Source organism: Myxine glutinosa, chromosome 2 (genome assembly GCF_964187855.1).
Source record: "Myxine glutinosa chromosome 2, kmMyxGlut1.1, whole genome shotgun sequence".
In the NCBI taxonomy this organism is placed as follows: Eukaryota; Metazoa; Chordata; class Myxini; order Myxiniformes; family Myxinidae; genus Myxine; species Myxine glutinosa.
Genome location: NC_136262.1, coordinates 183,297,035 through 183,318,015, shown reverse-complemented (window position 1 = coordinate 183,318,015; position 20,981 = coordinate 183,297,035). Strand labels below are relative to the sequence as shown.

At 36.9% G+C, this 20,981-nt stretch overlaps 2 protein-coding genes across 8 annotated transcripts in view; one reads left to right on the top strand and one right to left on the bottom strand.

Moving 5' to 3' along the window:
- The window catches only part of LOC137421016 (uncharacterized), a 72,156-nt gene extending 70,826 nt beyond the window's left edge, over positions 1–1,330 (top strand). For all 3 annotated transcript variants that reach the window (XM_068106650.2, XM_068106649.2, XM_068106651.2), the window contains 2 exons: positions 250–384; positions 728–1,330. In XM_068106650.2, the coding sequence (XP_067962751.2) occupies positions 250–384; positions 728–783 (191 nt within the window). In that variant the 3' untranslated portion in view covers positions 784–1,330. The remainder of the gene's footprint in view (positions 1–249; positions 385–727) is intronic.
- LOC137421017 (centrosomal protein POC5-like) overlaps positions 937–20,981 on the bottom strand; it is a 69,349-nt gene continuing 49,304 nt past the window's right edge. For 3 of the 5 annotated variants that reach the window (XM_078772035.1, XM_078772033.1, XM_068106654.2), the window contains exons 9-12: positions 5,412–5,536; positions 2,868–2,969; positions 2,186–2,344; positions 937–1,545 (exon numbers count right to left, since the gene is read on the bottom strand). In XM_078772035.1, the coding sequence (XP_078628161.1) occupies positions 1,474–1,545; positions 2,186–2,344; positions 2,868–2,969; positions 5,412–5,536 (458 nt within the window). In that variant the 3' untranslated portion in view covers positions 937–1,473. Of the gene's footprint in view, positions 1,546–2,179; positions 2,345–2,867; positions 2,970–5,411; positions 5,537–20,981 lie in introns of all 5 variants that reach the window. The other 2 variants (XM_068106652.2, XM_068106655.2) reach the window with 1 other exon arrangement.

The following is a 20,981-nucleotide window of genomic DNA, read 5'->3' as shown; positions in this document are numbered from 1 at the left end:
TATTGGTGTCAAAATGGCACCTTTTGCTTTGCTATGTGGGGATGACAGCCTCTGGTCCACTCACGTAGTTTAAGGGGCTTGAGCCATCGCAGCCGAGAGGATTAAGCATCGCACGGCCTTCGCAGGAGATCAACGTTGTACATTTTCTGGTTGGAAAATTTTTCAGGACCATAAAAACAAAGCAAAAGTAAAGAACTAAAGGTTATTTGTTCACTTTCTCCAAATAACTCAATTACTCTTGCTCTGCAGGAAAGAAATCCCACAAGGAACACGCGCACAGAATGCTGCTCATTTGGCTCCATCGGGAGCTTGTGACCACCGCAAATCCAATGAAAAACATGTTTGAGGGACTTCTTGTTGGCCTGAGTAGGAGAGGATTGGCCGGTAAGTTTGAATCTCCATAAAATTCGACGATATCGAACAATTATACAATTATAAGCCCCCAACTGCGCTGCCGCTTACTTGGGGGCCAAGAAGGTCTTTCGGAGCAAAACAATTCACTGAAGCAAATGGAAGTCTTGGCTGTTTGTACGAAACTGTTGCCGACCTTTCACATCCAAAACTTGACTTTTCATTTTTACCTCAAGTTCACGTCTTTGCTGCAAAGGCAAAAGCCATATATGCTGGAGAATTGGCAGTTGGTTTCGAATTCGTCCCGAACCGAAAGCACGTGAAGGTATTCAATTTTTTTCTAAACGCCAAGTTAACTAACTAAATGTATTTTCAGATGAATTCAGAAGAAATGCAGAACAGAAGAGAGAAAAGCCATGCAAGATGTCGTGACAACGCAACTGCAATGACCATGCCGACGGTCGTGGAAAGATTGCTGAAGTTTGTAACGGCAGATTGGAATCACTCCGAGTCGGTCAAAATTCGTCTTTTAAGATGCTGTAAATGTGCGTTGTTAGCCGTTGGTGAAACATTCATTAGAGGTGATACATTCATCGGCTTTTATAATAAAATAAAAGCACCACAGCAATGGAACAATGCTTGAGATCAAATAAAAATTAAAAATCGATCATTGCAATGCTTATCAAGATTAAACATACCTCAGAATGCATTCAGATCATGTTACATTGGGCAAAGAATCGAGGAATTGGGAGACGTATTTTAAAAAAGTATCTGTATTGATTTTGGAGAATATGAAAGTGTGCATATACCACTTGTACAGAATACACGTGTGCGCGTCTATCAGAAAGGTAGTCTGTGCTGTCATTTATTTTATGGAGAAACTTATTGCATGACAAAGGAGGGATGTAAATGTCAATGTACACATACATTGGGGACAAGTGTGGAGAACAAAAATAACAAATAAAGCAATCAAACGCAAGGGCTTCGTTGTTGTGTACAACTACAAAAGGCACATAGTTTAAAAGACTGGTAAAGCCGATAAACATAACTGTTTATAGGTACCTGTACCAAACAAGTGAGATATACTGGCACGTCGGAATGTCGTCGTCGTCACGCAGTCACTCATTGGCTCTCTTGGAGCCACCGAGCTTTTCGACCGTGCCCACTGGTCGCAGAACGCTGCCAAGTGTGCTGCTGTGGGGACACAAAGACGACGTTTCATTCAGAAGACAATGACTCCAATCTGGTACACACCAACAGCAAGCTTAGTACCTCTCAAATTAAGTGATCAAATCAAATAACAGTTAATTAATAAATTAACAAGACCATGATCAGCAATTAATTTCGAGTTAGTACAGTTTTTTCACTAAAATGTTAAAGCAACAGCAAATTCAAATGTCAGACAACCAGGATACGAGGTCCAAACTAGAACCTACATTTGCTGAAGCCTCAATCTACAGACACCTTGTTTAAACTGTGGATGCCTCAACTCTTGTTTAAACTCTCCAAATCCAATCGTACATCCACTCTTTTCTCACGTCTGTAGAACCACATTCCCAGAGACTGTTTAATCACGCTCTTCCATCCAGAGCTTAAGCAGGCAGTGAATTCCCATCTCGCATCATCCTCTATCTCTGCTTGTGATCTTGTCCACCTCCATTAACCCAACCTCACCCAGCCATCTTCCTACAGGCTAATCGTCCTCCTCCTCCTCCTCAATTTATTTCCCTGCTTATTGAGTCCAACTTTGGCCCCACTGTCATCACACTCTTCCATGAACCTCAATCTTCTAAGAGAGAGAGAGAGAGAAACAATACAAAACCCTCACACTTGCCCGGAGGTTTGGTTGGTGACGTTCGACCATCACGGAGGTTGCACAAGCATTTTCGACAACAGCCTCACTTCCTCTTTGCCTCGCAAAACGAGGCCCAAACTCTTGGTGGGTTCCAGTACGGCCTGTTCTCGTATGTCCTGGCAAAGTTCTTGAAAACACCTGAATAAGACCATCAGAGTACAAGTTTCTAATTTGTGCCCAAATATGACCTTTACAAAATTCTCCTCTAGATCTTAAGGTTAACATACTGTAGTTACTTTCCCAAGTAAGATTGACAAAGTTAATTTCCCAAATTTTCCTACCATACAGCATCACCAAAAATGTCAGAGTTGGAGGCAGGAAGTGGCTCAGAACAGTTAAAAAGATTGCAGGACAAATTATTTCAAAAAAAAATTCACACATGCAAGATTAGTCCAGTTGTTACAACCTGCCACAGCACAAAGCGTGCAGGTATTTGCATTGTATTCCTCACCAGGTATTGTATTCCCCAACACTACAACTCTATCCTATGCATACCCCCATCTCACTAGTGCATCAAATATGGCAGGTATATTACAAAAAAGTGGTTTGGAAAGGAGAGGGGAGGATGTGGGACAAAATTAAACAAAACCCTTAGTGAGATTGGGTGAGCCAAACCGGAAATTTATTTCGGTTTCATCAAGTTAAGAACAGTGTGCAATACCTGTTGTGCTGCAGTTAGGGGGACGGCCCCGCGTCCAGGTGCTTCAGCTTGGGCTGAAGTGCCCCGTGAGCAATGCATGAGACCATCCAGAGGTCTGCCAGCCTGCAATTTTGGGGATTTCTTTTTTAAGCAATACACATACAACCCTCCGTATTTACGAGGGTAGAGTTATGTTGGTCTAATGGGGGAAAAGGGGTTAGGTTCTTGGGTCAGACTGAACATGGGAGGGGGGGGGGGGGGGGAGGGGAATGGTAAATATTTAAGAACAATGATTAAAATAAAGAAATAACAGTACAGTATACAGAACAGTGTGCTTGTATTGACGTTTGTTGAGGATGATGACGATGGTGTTGGAGGGGAAGCGAGAACAACGATTCATGAGCACTGTGGACGCAGTCGTACCCGTAAGCCAGCCAAACACATTCCCCTTTCCACTAAAATTCATCATTACTCCCTCCAGGGAGTAATGCATTCGATCGTGTGTGTGTGTGTGTGTGTGTGTGTGTGTGTGTGTGTGTGTGTGTGTGTGTGTGTGTGTGTGTGTGTGTGTGTCAACAAGATATCTGGAAAAGTTCTGAACAGATTTGGATGAAAGTTGGTGGGATGATTGCCCTTGGGATAAGGAAGAATTAATTAGTTTTTGGTGAAGGTCAGGATATTATTCCGGATCCAGGAATTTTTTGAAGGATTTTTTTACCATTGGAAGATAGGGCTCAATTTTTTTTAACATTATCTTCTATATATTCTATATTTAACATTGCGATATGAAAATAATTTTCATATTTGTTGTAAATGTAGTTTAAACTCGTGGTTATGCTTTAGAGCGGTGTATTCTTTTTAGCAGCGTCGTCTTCAATGTTTATTTTATTCTTTTTCTAATAAAGACATATTCTGTCATTTTAAAACCACCAAAGTGTGTATTAGGTTTCCCTGTTTCATAAAATGTATCGTTTGATACGTATAATGCTTTAAAACTGTTATTTTTTTTCTTTTACCTCAGAAGGGATATCAACATTTACCTCAGCGAATGTAAATCTCGGTGTCAGTATTTGATGAACTTATAAAGACTTAGGTGAGTTATAAGTGTGACCAGCATGTGCACGGGATTCTTCCCAGAAGAATGAGTGGTCGCATTCGCTTGTACGACTTAAAATGAGCGAGTTTTGTTTTCACCTTTGGGCCAGTTTTACATGTTGTATCCCTAGGAATGAAACGAACGTTTTCCTGGCTTACAATTTTATTTGAAGTTACACATGCCTCAAAATACACTCACTTATACGGAATTGAACGCTGAATCCGAAAATGTAAGTGAAATTGCCTTGTTTTTTGTTAACATTATATTCTATATATTCTAAATATATATACACAAAGAATTAAGTTAAGCACCCCTACACAACGAATTAAGGTAAGCACCCCCTAATATATATTCTTTGTGTATATGTATACATTGGCATATATTCTAAGGTATGTGAGATCAAATAATGATTGGTATGACATTAGCAATTATCCATTGATGAAATTGAGTGATCAAAGTGAAAAAAAGTGATTGGTTGAGTCAGTGATCCGATCACGTGGGTCCTACACACGTTATTGACGCAAAGATCGCTAGAGGTCTTCTCAGAACAATGACTGTACGTTAGAAAACATAAACGTCATCCACACTGTCCGTGATGGACCTATAGCTCCATACTTAAATTGAGGTGAAAATATGCCTAAAATTCCCAAAAAATTTCACCTTAAATTATTCAGAATAAAATATTGAAAACGGCATGATTGTTATGTTTTTATGTGACCATAATATCACTTCTCCAGAAAATATAGCAATATCATGGGTATATTACACTGTTTTGACGACAACAAACTTGTAATGTGCGAGGTTGTAAAAAAACGGGGGGGGTGCTTAACTTAATTCTTTGTGTATATATATATATATATCTGTGCAGTGTCTGTCTTGTGTTGTCTTGTCTTGTCACTTAACTACTCCCTCAAACTTTTGTGAAATCGTACTATTCCAACTTGACCCATGGCGAGAGTATGCGCTCTACTGAGTGGCGTTCTAGTTTTCTTCTGCCTCCTTCCGGAACACTCACCTTTCCAATTCATCTTATGGTTAGAGACCATGATTAATGGTAATTACAAGTTCACGATAGCAAGCCAAGAAGCACAGCGAAGCGTTTGCCGTTCGGGAATAAAATACAGTACTGTACAGTAAAAACATCTGTGCACCAACCTCCCCCACATCCTCTCTCATGTCCCTAGATGTTGACGATTTGATGGAAGAGAGGTGTCGTGGGGGTTGGGTGATACACGTATACATTTATCAATTCGCAAATACGGAGGGTACGCAAAAAATAACAAAAATACGCAAACCTTGCAAATACGGTGGGTTTACTGCAATCACATATTTTACCCTCAAGATGTCCTCCATAATAAGGATCATCTCTGTTTACTCCTGGTTAAAAGTTCAACATTATTTACCTCGACAATTTTTACAACCACCGTCGGCCACGTGCGGCAATTTTGGGTAAATGTCGTTTTACTTACAGACTGCTGGGAAATTATTTCGTGTTGACGTGGAATGTCTTCATCACTACAAGCTTCCCTAGGATGATGAGAAGCTCCAGGACCTCGTTTGCTCAGATGAGGATGAGGCCTCGATGTTCCAGGCCCTGAAGCACAGACAGGCCATGTTCATATGACAAGCATTGTCGACATCAATCAAGCATAGCACAAGATTGCTTCACCTGCATGCCGACATTCTGCCTCTCCTGGTTCAGAAGCAAACTGTTGCTGGCTCAGCTAGAAATGCAGGAAACGTTTGCTAATACAAAAGCTTTATCCGAATAAAGATTGTATTGAAGATATTCCAATGTGCTGTCCTTACTCATTCTTTACATATTTGCCTCAAAAAAGCTAGTCAAAATAACTTTGGTCAAATCCACTTTTTTATTCACATATAAATGTTAAAACTTATGGATTACCTAAGTGTTACGGATTCGTCACTTCCGTTGTGGTGGTTTTCATCCACTTGAAACATTTCTGGTTCCATGTATTATTATTATTGTTGTTTGAGGGAAATAGCAATTATTATTGTCAAAAGGGTAAAAAGGGTAATGTTTTAAATGAAACAGGAACCGGACGGCGACGAAGAGGAAGAAAAAAGAAAGAGGGCAGAGCGAGTCGAGTCGGACAAGAAAGCCGAGTTGCTCCGAGTTCTGAAACGAACGTTGGCGAGCTAGAGTCACTAGCGAACTTTCGGGTTTCCGAGATAGGAAATTCCTGTGACAGAGTTGTCATCGCTGTGATCGATCAACCTCCGTGTCAGGTTTTGGGCGTTGGATTCCGAGGAGAATTAGCGCCGGGCCGGTACGTCTCAAGAGCGGGTCGTCGGCCATTTTGACTTGCGCAGGACTTGTGCTTCGCTCGCGGTTTCGTTTCTTTTCAACCATTGTCACCGCATTCAGACGTCGATCTGGGGCGTGTGTGTGACGTGGCTTTTTCAAGGTTACTTCGTCCATACCCGAGGGTGTGATCTCTCAGTCGCGTGTAGGGCGCCTTTGGATTTCCCAGTCGCCTTGAGGGCGCCTTTGTGCAGCGTCGGCTGTGACTGTACTTGCCATCCGCACAGGATTCTGGTCTCGATATTGGACCTCGTTCTGGCGATCGCTGGAGCGAATCAACGTCGGCTTGAAGCCGGGAATAAGAGACATTGGGGAATGTTCTTGTTTCACTCACTTGGAGCACAGTGAGTTATATATATTACGAAACTGATGGTACCATCATAGGACATATTGATTGTACTTTTGAATACTCTTGTTGTTGCACTGTTATTCTTGTGTGATCTTAATACAATATATGTTGGTGAGTAAGCATTTGGGGTGGCTTCTCCATTAATCTTTGACACACAGAATAACACATTTTTCTGCCGTGACTCCTCTCGGGGCTCGGAGGTACATCGTGACCAGGGGGTCGGGGAGGAGAACGTAACAGAAATTGGGGGGGCTCGTCCAATTGTCTTGGGGGCTCGAAATTGGGTCTTCGTCCGGGATTACATTCCCTGATAACATTCGTCAGGGATAGAATTCCCTAGCATTCCCAAAATTCCCAAACTTGGAATTTTTCCTACATTCCCAAATTTTTCAAAAAATTTGGAAATTTTTGTGTGAAGGTTAACAGGTGCTAACTGATAGTCACCATGGTGTTTGACGCAGAACAGTTTGCGGCGTCCCCTAATGAGGCACAGTTCCAAGCGTTAAAAAAATCGGAACTCTTGATATTGGCCAGACATTTTAACTTGGAGGTCCGAGTCAATATGAAGAAAGCAGAGATGCAGACATTGGTGGTGGAATCTTTGGTGGGACAAGGAACATGGACAGAGGTAGCCTTGGATTGGTTACCCGAGGAAAAAGAAAATGTGGAGCTCCGGAAAATGGAGATGCAACTGCAGAGCCAGGAAAGGGTAAAAGCAGAGGAAAGGAAAGCAGAGGAGAGAAGAGCAGAGGAAAGGAGCGCTGAAGAAGAAAGAAGAGCAGGGGAAAGAGCAGAGGAAAGGAGAGCTGCAAGGGAACTCGAAGAAAGAAGAGAAAAGGAAAGAGCAGAGGAGAGGAGAGCTGAAAGGGAGTTAAAGGAACGGGACATGGATTATCAGAGGAAAGTTGAACTCAAGAAGTTGGAATTAATGAGAGAACGGGGAGAGGTAGCATCCATGCCGGCTGGTTCAACAACTAGTCAGAACACCTGGGATGTTGGTAAACATGTGAGGCTGGTTCCACCCTTCAATGAAAAGGAGGTAGCCAAGTTTTTTTTACACTTTGAGAAAGTGGCTCAAATGCTAAAATGGCCTGTGGGGTCCTGGACTATGTTAGTGCAAAGTGTTCTGGTGGGTAAAGCTCAAGATATATTTTCAGCTTTACTGATTGACAAATGTACAGATTATGAGGAAGTGAAGAAAGCCATTCTCAAAGCCTATGAATTGGTCCCTGAAGCTTACCGGCAAAAATTCCGGAATGCCAGGAAGAGAGAGAGTGAGACCCATGTGGAGTTTGCCAGAATGAAAGAAACCATGTTTGATCGGTGGTGTGATTCGAAGGGGATTGGGAAAGACTTCGAACTGTTGCGACAATTGATCTTGGTGGAGGAATTCAAACAGTGTGTCCACGAGGACATTAAAGTACATTTGGAGGAAAAGAAGGTACCAGAGTTGTATGAGGCAACAACCGTGGTAGATGACTATGCCTTGACACACAGGATGGGGTTCCACAAACCTAACTTCCCACCTAGAGTTCGCCAGGGGAGTTCTTCTTTCATGTATCATCAGATGGCCAGCTCAGTGTCGTGCAACCATGCCCTCTTCTCTGGTCCTACGTCGAAGAGGCCGGCTTCTGAAGGTGGTCTGTATAGGGGGCAGATGGTAATTATGTGTTCGGCAGTCTGCTCAGGCTCGCCGCACTCGCACGCGGCGCTGTCTGCCAGGCCCCACATCTTCAGCGATGATTTGAAGCGGCCGACCCCCGTACGCAGACGGTTCAGCAAGGTCCATTGCAGGCGTGGTAGGTCTTCTCCTACGACGCCACCTCCTGGGTCACAGATGTAGCGGTGGATGCGGGTGGGCCCGGCCGTTTCCCCACACCTGCTTCCAAGATGCCACCAGCCATGTGCTTCTAGACAGGTCCTCAGGGATAGAACTGAGCATCTCTTGTAGTGTATATATGTTGCTTCTGGGACACTCTCATTTTCCCATTGACTTACATGTTAATTTTCCTCTTAACCTCATTGCCCATTAACACCTCTATTTCTCCCACCCTAATCTTTATGAACCTTTTGTCTAAAGTACCTATCCTTAATGTTGTTCATTAGACCACTCAAACACTACAAATATTTGTTTTCCCTTATAGACCTATAATCCTTCTTCGACATATCATCTGGCAGATTATCTTTGACCCACTCAAACATCGACCCATTCACTTACATGTTAATTTTCCTCTCACCTCTTTACGAACCTTTTAGCCTTTTGACACCTATCCTTAATGTTGTGCATTAGACCACTCAAACAATGATTCCCCCTTGGTCTTATGGTACTCTTACTATCAATGATCCCGAGTAGACCACTCAAACATCGATCCTACAAATATTTGTTTATGCGTGGGAAATAATTTAATTATCTTGCCACTCCCTTCACCATCTAATATATTAACAAAAAAGATGTTTGAGTTTGGTTCTTTATTAAGATATTTTAACTGAGCTGAGATAAAATGATAAACCTCCCTCAATGTTCTTGTTTGAGTGCCTCCAGTGCCACATACCATTTTTAAATTAAAGTATATATTTTCCTGACAACCATCAAAGTTTTCCGTCCACTCAAAAATATTTCCATCTTTTTTACCCAATTCACCGGTATTTAAATTAATTCTCTTATTTGTTTTGTAAATTTTTTTACCAGTTGTCTTTTCAATTATACCTATTTGATATTTTTCACATTCGTTATGTTTACCATTTATATACCAAGGTTGATTACACCTCCACTCTTTAGTCTGGTTGGTACTTGGTTCTATCATTTACATAATAGTAAAAAAAGGCGGCGGTAGCCCATTAAAATCCCTAACCCCCTTTTTAACTTATCACTTATATAACCATAAGGGAGACTATCAATTCCATTTTCTAAAATAAACCTCTTCTCATCAAAAGCCCCCAATGCTTTCTTATTCACCTCTTATGAATATAATTTATGTTTATAACTTCTTATTCCATTAATCTTTCTAAACTCTTCTTTCTTTGTTGTTAAACAGTTATAATAATCCTTAAAGTTTATTGTTTCTTTAATAACATTTTTCTTTACACCTTTTAACTTCTTATCAGTCTTTTCAACGTTATTCACAATGTATTTATAAGCATAAGCCTTCGACCTCAATCCCACAAATTCACTCATGACATTTCCTCCGAATTCATCCTTAAACTTTCCAATCACCTTTTTATTTTTAGAAGAGAACAACTCACTCTCTGGACTGGAATTACTAGTGTCATAGATATTAATGTCCTTTTTCATGTCTGAATAAACATCATCAGTATTAATTTGCAAAATAAAACTATCTGTATCCATATAAAGTAGATTAACATCATTTTGATATTTCTTCCTCAAGTTATTATAAAAGTAATCAAACATTAATGACTTTGATAAATCAAGAATTGATGTTCCAATATAAATAGGTTTGTCCATTTCAATACTCTCTTTAATCAAATGGATCGCACAAAAGTTCTCAGTAAAGACCTCAGCTCTAGTAAAACTCGGTCTATTAATTAATTTTGATGCTTGTTTCCAAGATGTTGATAGTCTGATATTTTGTCTTTTCCTCACATTTTCCATGGTCTTACCAAAGACCGCATTATTCATCAATTTATAAAAGTCTTTCTCAAAATCTGTTTTTGACTCTGTTCTTCTTTGTGTATTAAAATCAATGTACCCCTTTAACCAATGACTTTGATTGAACTTAGAACCCTATGGATCTTCTCTACTCTTAGACCTTTTGATAAATATTGTCGCAAATTTATTTGGTGTAGAACATAATTTTTCTTGTTATATAATGTAGTAAAGTAATTTTTCTGTTGATTCACCTATATTAAATGATTGTTGATAATCACTTAACCACTCCTTCTTTGGACTTTCCTTTTCACAAGCAAATGGGAGATCTTTGTGTAGGTTATGAAGTTCCTCTGGATATTTCAAATCGACCTCAAAACAAGTGAATCCTCTTGGATTGCGCTGAGGTTCGGGCTTGGAATTTCTAGGAGGAAGTATAATTTGTATGCAATGAAAGTACATGTAATATGGGATCGAGTAAGATCGAGTAAGCTTCACCAGTGCGCGTGCGCGAATTTACGTCACGTCGGCAGCGAGAAGGCGTTCCCCAACACGAACCAATCAGGAACTGCCACGCCCACTTATATGATCTCCGAATTCCTGTGACAGGAATTAGCGTTACACTGGCTGGAAGTCAATCGCTAAAGGCGCTTCCTCAGCGCCAATCACCAGTGCGCGTGCGCGAATTTACGTCACGTCGGCAGCGAGAAGGCGTTCCCCAACACGAACCAATCAGGAACTGCCACGCCCACTTATATGATCTCCGAATTCCTGTGACAGGAATTAGCGTTACACTGGCTGGAAGACAATCGCTAAAGGCGCTTCCTCAGCGCCAATCACCAGTGCGCGTGCGCGAATTTATGTCACGTCGGCAGCGAGAAGGCGTTCCCCAACACGAACCAATCAGGAACTGCCACGCCCACTTATATGATCTCCGAATTCCTGTGACAGGAATTAGCGTTACACTGGCTGGAAGACAATCGCTAAAGGCGCTTCCTCAGCACCAATAATAACCAACCTTTGAATCATCCAATTCTTTTTGTGTAGAGATACATACATCTTGTAAAACCTTTTTGTAATCTTTTTCCTTTACCCATCTAAGTTTTCCATAAGGAAGAGCCTGAGACATTGCCCAGCCATACAGGTTGTTCGCATCATAATACATCAAGTAGGAGCTCTCTACCGATGGATCATAATTTGGAATGTACTTGTTATTTGCCTTACCATATCTCTTTGAACAGACTTGTGAAATTCCTCCTCTCTTTGCCTTTTCAATCATCAAAAGCATATCAACATCGGTTATCAAATCCAAATCTTGTTTTGTCATTTTCAACATCGCACTCCAGGCCAATCCAGGTGCTGTGTAGTAGTGAGCAGGCTCCAATCCATATCCAGTGTGACAAACAGATCTAAAGGCTTCAAATACATCGGCCAATAAAGGCACATCAGTTTTGAGATACAAATCGTGATACTCACCAAGATTCTTGATGTTATATTTTTCCCAAACATTTTGTGCGTGTACATAATCTTTATCAGATATATGACTGTTGTTTAATTTGTTATATAAATTTTCTTTTGAAGGAAGTTGTGTTTCATTGAATCTCTCAAATGAGTCCATATAGTCATAGGGGTAAATTCCCTTTTGTGTTAGAAAATCTTTATCTAAAAAATACTCTGAAAGACATGGAAAATCTTTTAGATTTTGAACCAAGTTAGCCAATGGACTTGCCATGAATTTAAATGTATCAAGAAATCTGATATGAGTAATAGGAGATGTGTGAATTGTTTTTGTGAATGAAATATATTTCTGATCCGTGTTTGGAATTGCTGAGATACTTCCAGAAGTCTTTGAGAGTTCCTTGATAAATAGATGTGTATCATAATGAGCATTGTTATGAAGAAAAACAGGAATGAAAGAGGGGAGTTGATAATTAATATTACAACTTTGATGAGCCGGACCTCCATATTTACCAGTGAGATGACAATGGTCTCTAACCTTTAGACCTTTACCAATTTTCTTCTCACAAATATGACAGGCAACCTTTGGCTGTCTAAATTCTCTTTTTTCTTTACTTGTTAAGGACATTGGTTTATTGGTTTCTCTCATTATCTTGGTTAATCGGACACAGTCTTTTTCTAGTCGTTTCACAAACTCCTCTGGGGTGTTTGAGCCTCTATACACCTCTAACTTGTTATATTCATCACCAACGGATGATTTGATATAACAAAAACCACAAGGAGTATGTTTTTGATATTTATTTGTGTATGATTCTTTTGGATCTAGAGAAGCAGTATCAATTTTTTCTAAAATACTTTCAAAATCAGCATATATAACAAATGGATGTTTTATTGTTTTCTTTTCATCTTTGAATGTGATCTTTGAGCCTTTTTTTGGCATGTTGATTACCGTTGATTTATGTTCACCACAATAATTTGAATGTTTATCTAATCTTTCTTGTGTATGGAAGAAGTTAAGACAACGCATACAAATATATATTTTATTTGTTCTTTTACATACTTGTGGTTTTATTAATTTTGTAATGTCTTTGATGTATGTATAATGTGAATTTTCGTCTGAATTAAAATATAGAAGATTAATATGAGTTTGTTTACAATTGTCAGAAAGCTTTAAAACCTGAATGTTGTTTGTTTCTGTTAGACCATAAACATTAACTGATAAATTATTCATCTTTTCAAATTTAGGAATATCATTTAAAGCCATAGGAAACTTTAGATCTTTCGTATTTAATGTATTCTCATATTTTTTATAATGAGATACTCTTTCATCATGAAAATGTGGAGGATGTAAGTGTGCTAGAATAGACCAGAGAAAACATTTATTGTCTTTATTTTTAATATTGATAACTGCTTTTCTATTTTTGATAACACTGGGTAAATCAATGTAAGAAGAAGCTTTTAGAGGATCTGATTTAAGAATATGAATGTCTATGTAAAAAAAATTTCCTATATTGAATCCACTTCCTACGATTGAATTATCCACATCTTGCTCTTGTTTAATAAGTTCATCATAGACTCCTGATGTTTTAAAATCTTGATATGAAGATATAAAGTGTGGCTCAGTTCTCATGTATGGTGTATCTATAACTCCTTCGTCCTTTGTCATTTCTAATTTTACTCCCATATAAAATTTAAGTGGTTTCATTTCTTTTAGTGTTTTTTCAATCAACGTTTGAACAGCAGGTTTAACTATTTCTACAGCATCAACTATAGACTCTGGTTCAGGAGGTTTGAAGTTAAAGACTCTTATTTTAATATGTCCTTTGAATGCGCCATCAGAGTTTTTAGTTGTGATAAAATTTGATAAATGTTGATTTGTTTTAAGATGTATTTCGAAGCCTTTCTTGAGGATATTTTTATTACAGGCAGAACAGTGTTTTGTTTCCTTCTGAATAGGAGATAGTAGGTGAAGTAGATTAAATGTGTGTTTGTTAGTTTTAAGGTGTCTTTTGTATTGTTTATATTCTTGTTCACAAACGTCGCAATACGTTGCTTTGATCATATTTATATAGCAAAATTATACTTAAAGTAAAACACCTTTTTAGAGGCTTTTTTAAAGATGAAACTGTGCTTAAAGTAAAACACTTATAGAAGAAAGTGCCTTTTTACAGGCTTTTTATGCATGAAACTATACTTAAACTAAAACACTTTTTCACTCAGAATCATCTGAGTCATAACTATCACATGAATACTCAGAATCATACTCAGAGTCATCAATAAAGCTACTCTCATAACTATCATTTGAGCACAAACTATTAGCATCATAACTATCATCTGAGTTCAATGAAATACTATCATCACTATCGTCCGAGTTCAATAAAATAGTAAAATCTTCACTGCTGTAATGACTCATATTTAATTAGCAGGAAAAATATTCCCATCAATATCTATATACTTTCTTTCATTAACAGATTCAATCTCTACATTTTTAATATCAAAAGTTATCTTTAAATAATCTCTAACTATCATAGAACGAAATGACATTTCACCAGAAATATTAACATCATTCATTTTACTTAGATCTACACCCTTTGGATTATTAAAGAAAATACAAATGTCTCCTCTAGAATTATTAATGGTCTTATCATTCATTTTCAAAGTATCGCGATCGATCACTTTTTCAAGCTTTGAATAAATTACCAGGAGTAGAGGAGAAACTTTTGTTAGATTTACTTTAATGGATGTCTTTCCAGGTATAGTTAGAGCTCTTCCTTTAAATGAAATAGACGGGCTCATGTTATTTTCCATAACTGGTTTTACCCAAAAATTTCCATATTTATCTTTGTTCAATTTAACATCTTTGACATATTTTTCTATATCTTCCACCGAAGTAGAGATTGATTGAAATTTGTCTTTTGTGCGTTGAAACATTGTATTTATTAACGAATAAACTTGCATTTAGTTTCAGTAAAAATTTACTATATAAATATGATAGAAGGATATTTAGAATTTCCAGACTCTCCATATGATAAATTAGAGAATTGTCCGGCTTGTGATAGAATAGGGCTTAATAATGAGGGTTCATATAAACAATGTATTTTCTGTGATTTAATTTTAATTGATGATAATAAAAAAAAAATATATATATAGAACTCTTTTAAATTAGAACCAAAAATGAATTACTTTACAAGATTAATGAGAGATGAATGTTAAGTATTGTGATGATAATACACCATTTCTTTCAAGGGAAGAGACTATTTGTATTGAGGAAATGTATAAGGGTTTATTGATATTTATTATTCAAAATAATTTTAATGGAAATGTTAATACAAGATACTATATAAATAAAATAATGAATTATTTTGAAATTAAACCCGAACTCAGGATAAAATATAGAGTTTCTAAAATAGCTCCAAAAAAGTTAGATGACTTGTTTTCCAAATATATAAATGAATGATTTTTTACCCGTTTGGGAAAATAAGATAAAATTTAATAACCATAAAAACATTCCAAATTCATTGGGATGTCTAATAGTTGATTCAAGCGGATGTGGAAAAACCTGTTTGCTTTTAAAGATGCTCCTTACCCCCAACTTTTTAGTTTATGATAATTTAATAATTTTTACGAAGTCAAGTTTTCAACCCGAGTATCAACTACTATCACAAGGTTTTAATGCGGGTCTTAAAAAGGAAGACATTATCGGTTTATTTAAACTTCAAAACAAACTAAATGATTACAACATTGAGGATATAATACAACTATTTTGTGATACACAGAAATCAAAGTCAAAACCCATAACTTGTATTCTCAGTGATAATACGGATGATATACCTTCACCTCAAGATTTAGATAAATCAAAAAAGAACCTCGTTATCTTTGATGATTGTGTTAATGAGAGAAACCAAACAGTAATGGATAGCTACTATACAAGAGGGAGACATTCTTCTTGTAATTGTATTTATCTTAGTCAGTCATATTTTCAACTCCCTCGTCGCTCAATAAGAAACAATGCTAATACTTTTATTTTATTTAAGTTAAATTCAATAGATGTAAATAATTTTTGGAGAGATAATTGCTCTACGTTATGTAGTAAAAAAGAATTTGAAAATTATATGAAACACACGATTGGAAAATATAAATATATTGTTGTGAAACAAGATGAGATACTAACTGATATTTTACACACATAAATGACAACTATTATTATTAATCTTGTGGGTAAATCTGCTTCAGGAAAGAACTTTCATAAATCTAAACTCTTGAATAGTAAAAATGAGGAGATTGTACGTTTTTAAAAAAAACACCCTATGATTCGTTTTGTAAGTACTACAACCAGAGCAATGCGACCAGGAGAAGTAGAAGGGAAAGATTATTACTACATTTCAATGGAGAAACATATGCGATTGAGGAACGAAGGTCAAATATTTGAGGAGGTCTCTCTTGGTTCTACAAAATATTCACATTGTAAGAGTGAGTTAAATAAAGTAAAATCTAACGGTTTTGGGATTTTAGAAACGAATCCTGAAGGAATGAGACAAATTATGAAACATTTGTGTGGTGATGGAGTTAAGATTTTATCATTCGGTTTTGATATCAATGAGGAGACTCAACGCAAACGTATGAAAAGCAGAGATACAAGTATTAGTGAAGAAGAAATAACAACTCGTATTAATACCAATAAAGAATTTGATGAAATATTTAAAGAAAAGGATTTATTTTAACACATTTACTATAATGACGAAGAAAAGGAAAATTTTCCCATTGACCTTTACAATTCATGAAATGATATTTTTCAATAAATAAATACAGAAGATGAATACCGAAGAAAGAGCAAGAAAGTTTAAAGAACATCAAGAGTTGGTTTCAAAAGTTGTAAAGCAACAGGAAGAGATAAAGAAGAAACGGAGACAGAAACTAACTGGTGAAGAAGCCTTTGAAAGAAAACAAGAGAAATTTTTTAAACCACTTTTAAAAACTCAAACGATTTCACCTTCAGTTCCCACAGTAGAATTTACTCCAAAAAAACTTCAAATGCTCAAAGATTTTAGTCAAATGACGGCGCAAGAACTTGGAGAATTATCTATCTATAATTCCAGTAATCTCTGTACGTTTGTACGTTTGTCTGTCTGTGACCGCTGTTTCTCGACAACCACGGGTCCGATATACTTTTAACTTGCCAGGTATATTGCTGGGGACCCGAGGATGTGCCTTTTCAAGGTTTCATATTAATCGGACAATTACTTACCGAGCTATGTACAAAAAACGATTCAACCAATCAGAGAGCAGCGAACGATCGCGTGTGCCGGCGTTGCGAATGGACCAAACCATTCCATGTAAATAGAGGGGGGGGTTCTGTGGTCGTTGCGAATGGACGAAACCATTTCATGTAAATAGAGGGGGGGGGATTGTCACTGTACTCGCAAGCCGTTCGCCGTTCGCTTTGGCGTTGCGAATGGACCAAACCATTTCATGTAAATAGAGGGGGGGGATATAATTTTAGATAGATATATAGTACGGGCATATATATAGTACGGGCATGCCCTAGTACACAAAGAATTAAGTTAAGCACCCCCCCCGTTTTTTTACAACCTCGCACATTACAAGTTTGTTGTCGTCAAAACAGTGTAATATACCCATGATATTGCTATATTTTCTGGAGAAGTGATATTATGGTCACATAAAAACATAACAATCATGCCGGTTTCAATATTTTATTCTGAATAATTTAAGGTGAAATTTTTTGGGAATTTTAGGCATATTTTCACCTCAATTTAAGTATGGAGCTATAGGTCCATCACGGACAGTGTGGATGACGTTTATGTTTTCTAACGTACAGTCATTGTTCTGAGAAGACCTCTAGCGATCTTTGCGTCAATAACGTGTGTAGGACCCACGTGATCGGATCACTGACTCAACCAATCACTTTTTTTCACTTTGATCACTCAATTTCATCAATGGATAATTGCTAATGTCATACCAATCATTATTTGGTCTCACATACCTTAGAATATATGCCAATGTATACATATACACAAAGAATATATATTAGGGGGTGCTTACCTTAATTCGTTGTGTAGGGGTGCTTAACTTAATTCTTTGTGTATAGAATATGATGATGAAGGATTATTTCGGAAACTTGAGGAGGTAAATCAACCACCTAATTATGTTGTGGAAGCTCTTCAAAACAATGAATATTCGACGGGTTCAAAAACCAGAGCAGGTCTCATTCCAACAGAAGAACCAGCACAGTTCCATCTTGTGAAAGAAAAGTTATTGATATTTAATGATAAATTGGTGTTCTTAAGTTCTGCTCAACCAAATGTTGAACTAACTCCAAGATTAATGTTTCTTCTAACAAACTCCGGATTCAGCGGTTCAAAATATTTTGATGAACCACTTGACATGGAAAATGCGGAAGATAGGGTATATATTGATTTACTGAACTCACTTGATTATGGAGACTCTGTTGCCGGTAAAAGTAAGAAGAATGAGAAGGAGAAACATATTGTTGATGCTTTAAGTAAGCTTGGTTCGGGTGTTAGCTTTCTTCCAAATGACCCATCACAATTAGTTAATAGGTTATTATTGTTGTTAGGTAGCAAGAAGGCTGGAAACAACAATTGTTTTAATGAAGCATCCGCCATTTTAGATCAGTTGATGAATATGAAAATAATTAATAAATGTCAATACAAATATATTTTATTAGATATTAAATAAGATGAGAAGCACAATTCTTAGTTTTAATTTCACAACGAGTGATTACACAGCTTCATTCCCTTACCCACTACAACTTGACCCCACAAAAGAATATGAGGCTTCTTTGTTGTCAATGGAGACTCGCAATACACTTTTTAATATCACAGAGAAAAACAACAAGTTTAGTTATAATCCAGGAAGTTGGTACAAAACTATAACAGTTTCACCCGGAGCTTACGAGATTTCTCAAATATATTCTGAAGTCTCTCGCCTTATGAAAGAAAAAGGTGATGAACCAAAAAATATTGTAATAGATATTCAAAAACACACTTCAAAATCAACTATTAAACTTAAAAATAATTATAAAGTTGATTTCACGATTGAAAAATCGTTTAGAGCTATTGGGTTTCTCTTCAAAAAATATTGAAACTAACGGAACGTTTTACAGTGATAATGTCATTCAAATATCCTCCGGTATAAATTCTGTATTAATTCATTGTGATTTGATTGATGGTGCTTATAACGATGGAATAAGAACAAATACAATATTTTCATTCAGCGCATACTCAACCCCGATTGGTTATAAATTTAATATGGAACCAAAAAATCTTTTCTATTTACCTGTGTCAGGAAAAACCATATACAGAGTAAATTTTAGGATAACCGATCAAGATAATCGTATGATCTCCTTTAATGAAGAAATTATATCCATCAGAATTCACCTACGTGAAGTTTTTCAATAAATAAATAATGGTTATTGTGAGAAAACACGAGTTGGGAAAATATAAAGTAATTACAGGGGATGGGATGTTCCTTTCACCATACTATAAGGGTGAAGGTATGTTTCTTGGTAGAGGATACTATAAACCAAAGAGACAACGGGGTGTGGGACATCAATTTAGAAATAAAGGAGATGGGATAATTGATACTCTAATGGGTATTGGTTCAACCATTCTTAAACATAAAGACCTAATTGGTTCAACTGCTTCTGCCATGGGCTCAGTTGCGGGTGCTATAAAGAGTATAAAAGATGCTCAAAAGGAGTCTCATAAATTACAAGCAATCAAAGAAATAAAAAAAGGTAAAACTCAACTATCTTCACAAGAATGACAAAAAATCATTAAAATACTTGGGTCAGGGTTTCAACAATTTTAATGCTATATAAATACAAGTATGGAAGCGATTGATAGTATCTATGATTTGGATGATACGATTATCATTTCAAACTCCACTAAAAAGGAAGACTATTTCAAGGTAAATGCTAGAACAGGAACAGACTGGAATTCAAATGGAACAAAAAGTTTTGAAATAAATAATCAACAAACTTACTTGAATATAGCTGATAGTTTCTTGCTGTGTAAATTTAAATTCACTAAGGCTGCGAATAATACTAATGCTACACTCGTAAATGATTTCTTCTGGAAAATGTTTGATAGTGTCCGCCTGTATATTGGAACACAAGAGGTTGAAGCGGTTGATTATGTCTCTGCTACATCTGAAATGATGAAATTTACACTATATTCGTTTAGTGATAGAATGGGTAAGGGAGCTGTTGAAGGTTTTATTCCTGATATGTCAACGGGAACAAATGCTGACCCTGGTTATAGTCAAAGGAAGTCAATGTATAATGATGATACAAAAGCAGAGAATAGTTTTACCGTAGCAGTACCTCTTAAAGGTATATTTGGATTTTGTGATTATGATAAAGTTTGGTATGGGCTTAAAATTAGATTTCAACTTCAAAGGAATGATAATGTAAATAGATTGCTTTTTGGGGCTCAAAATGCTTTTGGTGATAATAATAAATTTGTTATTAATGATTTGTGTTGGTATATTAGTGAATATACTCCTAATCTTAAAACGGAAGAGATGTTAAATAGAAGACTTAACTCAAAGAAACCACTAAATGTATCATACCTTAAAAGAAGATGTCAACATGTTAAACTGGAACACACTACCTACACTTGGAATTTAGGTGTTCTTCAAGGAAAGCCACGATACCTATGGCTCATTTTTAAGAAACCAGATGGAGATGAAGGTACTGATAAGAATAATGCGCTGAGTGATAATGCTAAGGTGAAACAACTTCGGGTTTCTCTTGATGGTACATTTTATCCGCGAGATAGATTGGAAATTGATTGGGAAAAAAATGATTATGCGGAAGCCTACAAGTCTTACCAAAAGGTGTGTGAAAGCAACGGTAATAATGATCCTATTTTGGATATGGTTGCGTTTCAAAAACTTTATACAATCTATGCAATTGACCTGAGTTCTCAAAAGGAAACTAGAAAGTCTAATAGAGTGGATATTTCTCTATACATTGAAAGAGGAGAGAATGAAGAAGTTGATGCTTATTGTTTGCTTTTGGAGGAAACAGAATTACAGATTAATACAGATAATGGTGTTATGATTAATATCACATAGGTTTTTTCTCATAAAAAAATGAGTCGGAAAGAACCAGTATATGTTAATCAAATCAATCTTAATAAATTAACATCTTGTATTCAAAATCAAAAGCCTTGTATTATTAATGTTTATACAATTCAAAGAAAAGGAGCAGTAAGAATTGATGTTTTACTCACAAGAGAGCAGGTAAAAACACTAAA